The 12,329-nt window shown below is 34.6% G+C and overlaps 2 protein-coding genes and 1 non-coding gene across 3 annotated transcripts; 2 read left to right on the top strand and 1 right to left on the bottom strand.

The window, feature by feature from the left end:
• Window positions 3,190–4,007, bottom strand: LOC104702304 (auxin-induced protein 15A-like). Its single transcript, XM_010418145.1, has one exon. It carries the CDS (start codon window positions 3,839–3,841, stop codon window positions 3,512–3,514), a length of 330 nt encoding a protein of 109 aa, XP_010416447.1. The 5' UTR covers window positions 3,842–4,007; the 3' UTR covers window positions 3,190–3,511.
• On the top strand, window positions 8,384–8,456 carry TRNAE-CUC. Its single transcript has one exon. It is a non-coding gene; the product is annotated as a tRNA-Glu (tRNA).
• Window positions 8,558–10,743, top strand: LOC104702303 (zinc finger protein GIS2). The gene is made up of 4 exons (XM_010418144.2): window positions 8,558–8,624; window positions 9,112–9,293; window positions 9,804–9,896; window positions 9,980–10,743. The coding sequence occupies exons 2-4, from the start codon at window positions 9,151–9,153 to the stop codon at window positions 10,503–10,505; spliced, it is 762 nt and encodes a 253-aa protein (XP_010416446.1). The 5' UTR covers window positions 8,558–8,624; window positions 9,112–9,150; the 3' UTR covers window positions 10,506–10,743.

The following is a 12,329-nucleotide window of genomic DNA, read 5'->3' as shown; positions in this document are numbered from 1 at the left end:
TCGTGAACACGAGAGAGAGAGAAGTTGAGAGATTCTTTCGAAAGGACAGCGAAGAGAGGCCCAATGAGAGAAGCTTGTTTAGCTTTACCTTTGTACCCTTATCCTTTGGTCATTTCACGTTCAGCTACCCCCACACCCTCGTGCATGGCTAATCATTAATCCAATAGTAACTTCAAATAATTCATGACATGCACGGGACAGAATATATGATAGTCAAACAGAGGAATAAGAAGCGAGAAGTGAAAACTAAATAAATCAAAATAGGGTTAACAACTTAATATATACAACTAGCGAAATAATCACTGATCATATTCCAAAAATTGATTAAATGTTTCCAATTGCTTTGTCTTTCACAAATTCTTTCACTTTTTACTGACTAGTTTTTTATGTCGACTTTGGTGAATTTTTCGAAGGCTGGATGTTACGGCCCAAGTCGATTGTGGAAAGACCCATCCACTCAGGCTTAACCAATAATTACGAGCCACCTAAAAAAGATATAACAACATTTACAAGTTCGATTTGGTGAAGACCCGAATTCCTTTTATTTATCGAGATTGACGGTGACGCTAGAGGCCCAGTCCAATATGGATATGCTTTGATCCCTCTAATCGTGTAAATAACTAAATATACTAGATACAGTCATTAGAGTTAAAAATCCATATAAATGAACCGTATAAATTCTATTGTATCATAGTTAATTTGGTGACAATCGCCGTATAATTTAGTTTACCTGATCCTACCATAGAGAGAATCAGCTATATTTAGTATATGATATTGTCACATTCAATGAAATTTACGGTTGATGTAGTCATGATTATTATTGCATCAAAACATTATAGAGTACTGTATGTATATATGACATAACATTATAATTAAATGTATATAAAAAAAGAAGTGATAATACCTCGTGTGTTATTTTCCTTGATATGCTAATTAGTGGATATGTAGCACTTTCGGACTTGGTGGGATTGTGATATCTTTACCGACCCATTCGCATACAAATATTAGGCATTACCACATCTTTATAGCCTTTCTACGTTCACAAAGACAACGTCCTTGGAAAAAGACATCTTTATTTATAAAAAGTCGGTGACCATAAGGAAAAGGAGATTAGTTAAATTCTAGCAAATTATTTATACATTTTCAAATCCGTACTAAAGCCTTTTATCATCAATCAAAACAATGAAATCCGTACGGTAATAAATGGATTTCAAGAAATTTGTGACATACTATCACTTTGCGTATAATGCGGAAATGACATTCAATTGGTTAGGAAAATATAGAAAAAGTAAAAGGGAAATAATTCAAAGAAAGCACTGATATGTATGAGTATGATTGATAATGATACCTTAATTCTTCCGTAACACTTAACAATAGTTCTTCCTCAATCCTTGGTGGAAAATACTAACTTCACCCACAAAACGGAAAAACTAACTTGACTCTCAATACGTGTCAAAATCTTAAACCCATTTCTAAGACTAATATATGTGGCAAAGTAATATGCAAACTGAGTTTAATCTCATAATTAAATTAAGCAAACCGAAGAAAAAGTCCATCTGTCCATAAAGTACCGTAGTACGGTAAAGAGAAGCAGGGGTAGTACCGTAGTAGTAGTAGTAGTAGTTACATATGTCAAATCATCATATAATAGGGGGTGTGCAATTACACGATACGGTGAATCTTATCGTGATCTTGGAGCCCATGATACAAGTCAAGCTTTAATGGTTTATTATCTAAGCCGTCCAAAAATAATTGAAGTTGGCTCCCATCACCTACCACTCTGTGTTCTAGAGGATTATTAAACATCTTGTTGTTTTTGTTGGGTTCATGATCATCTAAATAATCTATGTATACGAGATTTCTTAAGCTGTTGTGGGTCACGTTCGCATGTGCTTATCTCTCTCTCTGACGTTGATTTTGACATCTCCAAAACTTTTCTTATTTTCTATTTTCAAAGACCGATTTTATTACCGAAGAGGGGGACGAATTATCAAAGCAAAAACACACACATAATAAACTTTTGCAGATTCTATGCTTAAAGTATATATTTTTCTCACGATTTGTTACACATTTGTGAAAAAGTGTGTATGGTTATATAAAGAAACCAGACGTAATGGCAAATTAATTTTAAGCGGTTGAACATCAACATCTAGATAGGTTTTAGCTCATTAGGAGTTATGGGTTTATTATAGCTTTTAATTTTGTTTTTGTCTATAAATATAGGTGTAATGAAAATTAATATACCCTCAAATGTATCCATCTATTTATCAGAAGATACTATACCAGTTACGACTTTTTTGCTCTACCACCCAACTTTAGGGTCCATATAAAAACTTTTAACTTAATACAGAAACAGGTATTCGGTTTCCAAAATAATAATTCCAAATTTGTTTAATACGTGTTTAATACAAACAGTTAACGCTTTTACAAATTTTCACCATATACCAGAAGAACCCTATATATATAGTTATTATACTGTAACGATTCTGCAACTAACATTCCATCCAGATTTTTTTTCCTTTTCTTTAAGTTATTTCAACAGATTTAACGGCTAAAAACCGCCGATTTGTAAAGAGACACCATCTTTGCTTTAAAAGAAAAAGAAAATACACTATGTAGTTTCTACATATTCAAAATATGAAAAAACATTGAAGCATAGTATTACAAGTAAATTTGTGGAGAGAGAGACAAAACTCTAGAAAGTAACGAACGACCTTGTCTTATTGCTCTCTGTTTTCAAGGACTATGGTACTTGCTTTTTTGAGTCTAGACTATCTCAGCAATGAGGTTTCCTTTTTTTTTTTTTTTTTTTTTTAAAAAATTTATCAAACTGAACTGTAGTAAAATGGAGTAAACCAATTTCACCTATTTAAAAATTATTAACACCCTCAGTTATTTACAAGTCTTAAAAAAATAGCAGCTTTATTAGCTTCGCCATTTAACAGAACCTTTTTGGGAATTTGTTTACATTATACTACTACATGTTGACTCTGCGCGCAGAGATATATTTGCAAGTCACAACTTGTTGACTCCATTTTAGCTTCGCCATTTAACAGAACCTTTTTGCGAATTCTAGTCACGCGTGACTAGAATTCAATTATCTCATATTCGCAAGTCACAACTTGTTTACAACAAGATGTAAAAAGAAAATAACATCAAGTAAATAAAAAAAAAACCAAAGCCTTAAGCTGATAATAATAAAAGTCTCTCATTCATCAAATATTAAAAAGAAGTCTCTCACAGGGTACAACATTGAACAAACCACACCACCATGAGAGAGTAAATCTGAGAAGAGAACCAAAAATAGTAATCATTCTCATTTAGGTTTGTTTTTTCTAAGGGTTAGTCTCACTCTAATACAACTACTAAACCCATATTAACCAAAACATAATTAAGTTTTGCTAAATACAGAGAAGCATTTACTCAGCAGCTTCCTCTGTTTCCCCTAAAAACATCTCAAATCTCCAAAATATATTAACTAAAAAAACCCTAAAAAAAAAAAGTTATATGTTCATCGGAGCATGGAGGTGGTGAGAGATCGGAAAACGACTTCTTCACAAGGGATAGTGAGACCCATGTCATGATCAAAGCCAAACTCTTCCTCTGCTTGTTGGAGAAGAAGCTGAAACTCGGGTCGGGTCAAAAACGAAATGGGCACAACGTACCTGACCCGATTCTCTCCTACGTAGACGACGAAGTGGCCTTTAGGCACGTCAAGAGGAGATCCGTTTTCGTCTTCACTGTATACATTGCTCTGTTTCTTCCCCAAGCTCGAGCACCTCTTCAAGATTTGCTTGATCATCGCCGTTTGCGTTAGCTTGTTTGCTTTCTTCATCGCCATTTCTCTTCAACAAGTGATCTCTTCAAGATCTTTTCTTTTTCTAACAATGAAGGATGAGTGTGATTAGAGAGAGAGTGAGGGAGGGCTCATGGACTTATGGTTGAGGGGTATTTATTGAGGCCTTGAGCGAGTGGAAAATCTTCTTTTTCTTTTTTAAAAAGTTTCTAACGAAAAAATGAATATACGGAATTTACAAAATTGTACAGTATATACGAATTTATACACACCCACAACATGTATTATTAGTATGTGTGCATAAATAATTAATTATAAAGAGAGAGAGAGAGAGAGAGAGAGAGAGAGAGAGAGGGTGATGGTGATATCGAGGCGTTGAGGAGATTATGATGTGTTTGTTGTTTGAATATGAATTTGCGTGTATGCTACGGGTGACCATATTTGTTGTGCATTTAGATGATAAAAAGTACTATTTAATTTGTTGCAGAATTGATGTAATGTAGAAACTCGAAAGCGACCGCTTGGGTCATCTGGTTTGGCTCCAAGAGAGAATCTGTTGAATTCAATTTTTTCTTATACAAAACAAAAATAAAAACCAAATTGATGCGTAATTTAGATTAATAATATATATATATATATATATATATTTTCAAAAAAATATATATGAATTGTGCTTTCAAAGCATGTGAAGACGTGGGGTCCTAAATGAGACGAGTATGTGTGGAATTTGTTAGACGGACGGTTTTGATGCATATTCATCTTACTTTCACTTTTTGTGGTTGGAATATATTTGAATATCTAGCTACTGATTTTCTTTTCCTTCTTTTTGGTACATGCATGCTTGTCGATTATGTTAACTAATTAGGGTTTCAATCTCATCCTTCGAGGTTGATTAGGGTTTTATTCGAATCTGTTGTACTAGTATAGTAGTTGTTCTTTATATTCGTATTTTATCTTTTACTGTCTCCACTTTATGGTTATCTTGACACATTCTCCCATTTACTTGTCCCATTTATCTTACATCGAGNGCTTTCAAAGCATGTGAAGACGTGGGGTCCTAAATGAGACGAGTATGTGTGGAATTTGTTAGACGGACGGTTTTGATGCATATTCATCTTACTTTCACTTTTTGTGGTTGGAATATATTTGAATATCTAGCTACTGATTTTCTTTTCCTTCTTTTTGGTACATGCATGCTTGTCGATTATGTTAACTAATTAGGGTTTCAATCTCATCCTTCGAGGTTGATTAGGGTTTTATTCGAATCTGTTGTACTAGTATAGTAGTTGTTCTTTATATTCGTATTTTATCTTTTACTGTCTCCACTTTATGGTTATCTTGACACATTCTCCCATTTACTTGTCCCATTTATCTTACATCGAGCGTAGGGCTTTTTTTTTTTATCCAAGTTGTTATCGAATTATTAACAAGCAAAGCTCACACGTACGAAACACTCAACGTGTTACTTCATGCACGTTGTCAAACAGTAAGATAGAAAACGTAGCTAACGTTCTTAATAATCCATAAATTTTGTTATAAAACGTAGCTAACGTTCTTAATTTCAGCATTATCGAATGGAAACTAGATATTAGTGCTTTCATATAGTAAAATATGATTGACGTTAGGATATTGTGTACAGTATATCAAAGATATTTTGCATTACAACATTTATTTTAGTATATTTTGTTCAAAGTTGCTGGATTTTTTTAGGTAATTACAAATCCCTCACTTTTTTTTTTTTCGGTTTGTCGGATTATGCTGTTTAATATCTGCAATTTGATCACAAAACTCTAAAAAAAAATTCCTAATATTTCATAAATGAAGAAAAAGAACGTACAGAAAAGTACCACGATCTTGATTATTGAACCCGTGAATCTAGAAGAATAAAAGAAAAAGACATCAAAGCTGAAACTTCACAAGGATAAAAGGAGCGTTGTTGTACCCAATGAGCCACTAGTGAGTAATATATTTCCTAATATTTTATATAGATAGAGAGAGAGAACAAGAGAGAGTATATAATTAAGAAAAGAAAACAATGATAAGTGTTAACGTAACACGTATAACCGTACTTCTGTCCACTTGGGAAACCATATACAGTGAATCTTTCTTTATAGTAGTATTGAAATGCGTCAAAAAAAAAAAAAAAAAAAAAAAAAAANAAGAAGCAGAGGGAAGGGGTCGATGTTTCGGACCACAAACCAAAACCAAGAAAATTGTCGTAACCAAGCGAGGACTCTCCAACTGTCTCAACTGACTCACATGCTCTGCATGCGTTTCTCTACTTCTATAGTTTACCTCTACAATTCTTATACCTTCTTTGGATTTCAAGATCTCTAAGTCACTTTTAATTTACAAAGTTCATTTGAAATCATATAGTACTTTTTTAATCATCTAATACTTATTAACGAACCAATATTTATTCTATGTATATATATATATATATTTCCCACTTATCTGAAGTCAAACTCACATACGGATATTGCTAAACCGAATGTTGGTGTGTTTTCGAAATCAAATATTAATGTATATCACATCAAATTATAATATAAATATATCATAACTAATTAAGTAGTCACGTTACCATCTTCATGAGTTGGTATCGTACGTGGTCCATTTTGAAAAAGTTATCATTTTTGGGTTTTAAAGCTAAAAGTTAGTCTCATCTAAATTCTAAATCAGCAATGTGTGCAACTGAAAGTCAGATAAATTATTTAACAAGATAACTTTTAAACTTTTGATATAATTAAATTAAATATATCGCTCCAAGTTGCATGAGTTCAATAGCTCCCTACCCCGAAATTAAATTTGAAATTAACTTCTTGCGCCCAACTATCACAGATTCACAGAGAGGATAATTTGTACACTCACGTGGTTTTCTCTGCATCCATAACCCCCAAACGAAAATCTTGAAAACTATGCAGCAACAGAAAGATATTGCTAACATCCGAAATGCGCACACAATATATTATGTATAAGAATTTATAAAAACATTATAAATTTGTTAGCGTGTATACAATTCATTTATTACTAAAACAATGTAGAACGTAGAAACGAAAACAACATTTTTTGGATATATCTTGGAAAGAAAATGTTGAGACGAAGTGTGAGAGACGAAGACAAAAAATACACTGGAAGCCGTGACGAGTTTGTTGTTTGTACAATAACAACTATCGAGCCTGATTGATGAATAGTAACCAAAACGGCATCGTGTGGATGAGGCTTAAACAAAGGAAAGGACATCATTTGTAAATTGGGGAGATAAGGACTTAAAGGTGTCTCGTTCGTACAATGACAGTACTCGAACCGGTTACGGCTTCTCGAATTTAATATCTGCAAATTAATCAAACACATGCACATGCAAGCCGTATATTGTTTTATTGGATTTTTTTTGTTGTGGTGCGTATTCCGTCTTATTCTTCGAATCCATTTCACCGCATATCTACTTATAGTTTTTTTTTTTTTTAATAATCACGGCAAGTTTATCTCTTTGAAATGTAAATGAAATATAGATGACAAAAATATCGAAAAAAACGACAGTTAAAAGAAACTCAAGAGCTTATACTTATATTAGTGTCTTTTTCTTTGTAAATATATACTACCTTAGCACAATTCAACTATTTACATGTTAGAAGGTACTGTTTTGTTATAAATGTTATATGGTATGAAATTATACGGATGAAATAAAATGATTGCGTATGCATCCGTATAGACAAATATTGTTTATATCTACTTTTGCTAAATTTTCTTTGATCTTGCATAAAAATATCCGTATAACATCCATGCAAAACGCACGTATATATATGTCTAAATGCTATATGATGACAAGTTGTACAGCTAGTATATAGTATATTCCACGTATTTTCGAACATTTATGTTACTTATTTATAGTATATATATATTGGTAACTAAGTAGGTAAATATTGTCTTTTAAAAATGCATTGAAACGGGGGGGATGACGGAATAAGGTTAAGTCCTAACGAACTGCGAAACCTCATCTTTAGAATGAAACGAAACTCACATGTTCCATCAACGAGATTGGTCACATGAAAATTGAAACTTAAATTGTTTTGCTTTCAATTTTTGTAGAGACTACACTAATGTTGATGGGTCCCTTAACGGCGGAGTAGTTGGTATAGACACAGAATACATAAAGGACCATCATGTTTATTTTTCAAGCGAATTTACAAGACACTACTACCGTTTAATCAATTATTCAGCCAATGTCCTATTTTTGCTGTCTGATCTTTTCAGTAGTTATGTAAACAATCTGCTCGAAAATATAAGTTTCTGCCTAACGAAATACATAAAACAAACCGAATCCTTTACTATATTATCAACCACCCTATACTACATACAAATATCTTTTTCTTAATATTATAAAAGTAGGTACACACATCACTTGAATCCACGTTTTTGAAAAAACTATATGAACTTCATTTGTTTGTGGGAAAGTAGAAACCACACGAGATTGATATGTGGAAATATCTTTTTTTTTGAACTATATCCGGAGAGAGCATAGGGTTTTTGTGAACTAAACAGTTGTTAGACGATGAGCTTTATAAATAGATAGATGAGCTTAAGCACAGATCCGTTGTAGTCTAGCTGGTCAGGATACTCGGCTCTCACCCGAGAGACCCGGGTTCGAGTTCCGGCAACGGAGTTCTTTTTTTGTTTTCATTTTAATAGGTATAAAAGCCCACGTAAAGTTATAACTCGGCCCACAGAAAAGCCCAGCCATATAAAGGAAAGGGAATAAATATATATATATAGATGTCTTAATTACTCGTCGGACAGGATTATTTCTCGGCCAAGTTTTCTTCTAGCTCAGGTTCGTCGTCTCCATCCTCCTTAATCTTAAATCATGTTTAGGAATTTTTTTTTTTCAGTTTTACCTTTAATTTTTGTTTATTGCTATGGAGATTTCGTGAGATTTGATTTCAAGTAGTTATAGTTTTGTGGTGGTTCATAATCTGTGGTTGAGTGTTGTTGTTAGGTTAAGAATTCGATTTGTGAGATCTGTTTAGGTTGTACAGGACGGTGTGATAATGTTGAATCCGGTTTATAGTATTCGAAAAAGCTTTGATTTTTGTGATACCCTTTTGAGTTATGAGGCTGTGGAAAGAGGGTTGGACTTGGGACGATGATGCAAAGAAATTGGGGTGTTGCGGAGTTCTGGATGCTCTCTCAGATCAGATCTGTTTTGTGGGTTTCTTGATAAATTCGTTGGGAGAGTTGTGTTGAAGAATTTGATGTATTGTTGGGGAGAGTGTGAAGGAGGGTAATGTTGGTGTGTGGTTGAATGTTGTTGTTGGCAGGTGTTTGATGTAAAAGTTGTTGTGGTTTGGTGGAAGGGAATGAGTTCAATGAGCAGAAGCAGGAGTCGAAGTCGGAGTCGTGATCGGTTTCGTAGTCGGAGTCCTAGAGACAGGAGAATGAGACCTGAACGAATTTCTTACCGTGATGCTCCTTCTAGAAGGGAGCCACGTCGTGCTTTCAGGTCCTTTTTCTTTTTTCATGGCTTGGCCCTTTCTTCACTAGTAACCGTTGCTGTTCTTTTCACTCTCGACCCCAAAATCATAGTTAACCTTTATACTTCTCTTCTATATTAACCTTCTCATACTAACAATCGACATAGAGGTTAAGCAGAGCTGGCAATTTCAACCACAATCCTATGGCTCATAGAATAACTAAGCCATAATAGATACTAATCCAGTTATGACTTTGACTTGCTGAACAACTTCTCTAGTCTCAAGCTTTATTCTCTCTTGTACTCTTTATGAAGATGATGTGATTAGTGTGGAACCAGGGTTAATTGAAGGTCTTTCTTTCAATGTTTGTCTCCGATTGTTTCTTTGATTGAATTGATAGTCAGTCTGAGTAGTCAGTGTTAGGTTGGTTTCAGTTCAACTGTTTGCTTGCATATATGCTTTTGGATGAAATTATATTCGATTCAATGCAGTGACATGATTGTCACAATTTCTTGATCTTGTTGGAATCATTTGCTCAGCCAAGGAAATCTCTGCAACAACTGCAAGCGTCCTGGTCACTTTGCAAGAGACTGTTCTAATGTTTCCGTCTGTAACAACTGTGGCCTTCCAGGGTATAATGTCCTCCCAAATTTAATTACTGAATTTTCTCTGTTTATACGCATTCCCATTATGGTTCCTTGAACTCTCTCTGCAGGCACATTGCAGCAGAATGCACAGCAGAATCACGGTGTTGGAACTGTAGAGAACCGGGCCATGTAGCCTCAAACTGTTCAAACGAAGGAATCTGCCACTCGTGTGGCAAAGCTGGACATCGAGTGAGAGACTGCACTAACCCGGATTCTCGTCCAGGAGACTTGAGGCTGTGCAACAACTGCTTCAAACCGGGGCATCTCGCTGCTGACTGCACAAACGACAAGGCGTGCAAGAACTGCAGGACTTCAGGTCACATAGCTCGTGACTGTCGGAACGAACCGGTTTGCAACATCTGCAGCATCTCTGGCCATGTTGCTAGACAATGCCCGAAAGGGGACAGCAGTTACTCTGACAGAGGAAACAGGGTTCGAGGCAATGGTATGCATAGAGATGGTTTAAGCGGAATGGGCAGAGACAGAGACGGTGTTGGCTCAATGATAACATGTCGCAATTGTGGTGGCCGGGGACACATGGCGTACGAGTGCCCGTCTGCTCGAGTCGCTGACCGTGGATTCCGCCGGTTCTGAGGTTCTAAAAATCTACCAGTTGAAGTTCCATTCTTCTTCACCTCTAGCCTTTTTTACCTTCTGGTTGTGGCGCTACAATGTTGTTTTCTCATGGTTTTTGTCTATTGGAGTGAATCAAGACTGGTTTTTCGTTTGTTTTTTTTTTGGGGAAATTGAGACATTGTTTGTGTTGTGTATGAATTATTGAATAGATTAGTGTGATGCAGAGTTCTGAAGTTTCAGAATCCAATATTTACTAGAGATCAAGTTTAAATGTTTTGTCTCCTCCCAATCTTGAATAAGTAAAGATGTGTTGTAGCTTTATATTTGAGCTACTGTGCATGCAAGTATATGTCTTTTTGTAAGCGATTAATTCAGTCAAACTCCTAGGCGATCTCGAAACAGACTTTTAGTAATAACTTGTAGATTACACAAAATCCGAAAAAGATTAAAAAATGATACTATGAAACGATGTACGTGCTATTGGGAGAGAAGACGAGATAGATGGTCCTGATCATCTATCTACAAGTAGATGAAACGAAATTAGATAACGTAAAAGGAACACATGAAACAACCGTACCAAATACTCCATAAATACCAACTTGCAAAAATGTTAATTTTTTTAAGAAAAATGGCATGCGAGGTTTTCTTTTAGTTTTATTTGGCATGCGAGGTTTGTTGTATCCAGTTCATACTATTCAAAGACGTAGAGGCTATATGAGTATAATAGTTTGTAAATGGAATGAATTGTTTTACACTCTTTCGATTCGTTGTATTTTATATATACTCATATACTAGTAAGAATAATACAACATTGTTAGTGACATCATTGCGTAAGTTTTCTTTTGTAAATTTTAGAAAAAATAAAGATGTACATTGAAGGAGAAGACTTACAGTATTGATTGGTGGTGGACTAGCATCCTACCACGGTACCACCCCACTAGTAGTGTTACCAAAGGGATCTCTTCTTCTTTTTTGTTTCTTTACCTTATATCTCATCTAATATTTTTTATTAACCACTAATATTCTTACCAACAATATTATAAAGCTCCCTATACCTAGTTTCAATAACCAAAAACATTGGTTAAACTATACAGAGATGAGTAACCTATTCATATGACAACTTACAAATTACAATCTTAATTATATAAATTAAGAAAAAATAAATAAATTAGAAATGTGATATATCTCGTTTTTATTAGAAACCTTTTGGTGTTTTACAGAACCATGCTAATATACTAGAGGTCAATACTCAATATGCGTTTGTAAAAGACACTTAGACACATAATAACATCTTTTTTTGTTTGATAAAGAAAAGGCACATGATAAGTTGACAAACAAAAAAACATTATTATGATCGTTTTATCTCTTCTTGATTTTTAAGACAGAAACACTTTTATTCTTGGTAGGACCAAACCTAACGTTTTTTTTTTCTGGTTAGAAAGGACCAAACCTATCTGTCAATAAGACTTTTCAATTTATGTAAAGGGACAAAAAACAAACAAACAAATGCACTATAAATAGAGAGCCAAAACGAAGCTATCACATCAGATCAAACAAAAACAAGTCTAGTAACAAACTTTGTGGAGAATCAAGAAAAATGAAGACAACTTCTTCCTTGGTGGTTATCTTCCTCATCGTAGTGATCTTGCAAACTAACCTACTAGTAAGTGGGCACGTCCGTTCCACTGATCAAGACACGCTAAAAAACAACAACAATAATGATACAAACAGCACAACCACCGAAGTAGTTATCAAGGACAAGAAAAGAAGTTACAATGGAGGAAGCGGAAGCTATAGATGGGGATGGGGTGGAGGCGGCGGAGGAGGAGGGGGAGGAGGAGG

Source organism: Camelina sativa, chromosome 7 (assembly GCF_000633955.1).
Source record: "Camelina sativa cultivar DH55 chromosome 7, Cs, whole genome shotgun sequence".
Classification (NCBI taxonomy): Eukaryota; Viridiplantae; Streptophyta; class Magnoliopsida; order Brassicales; family Brassicaceae; genus Camelina; species Camelina sativa.
This window is presented reverse-complemented; position numbering and strand designations above follow the sequence as displayed.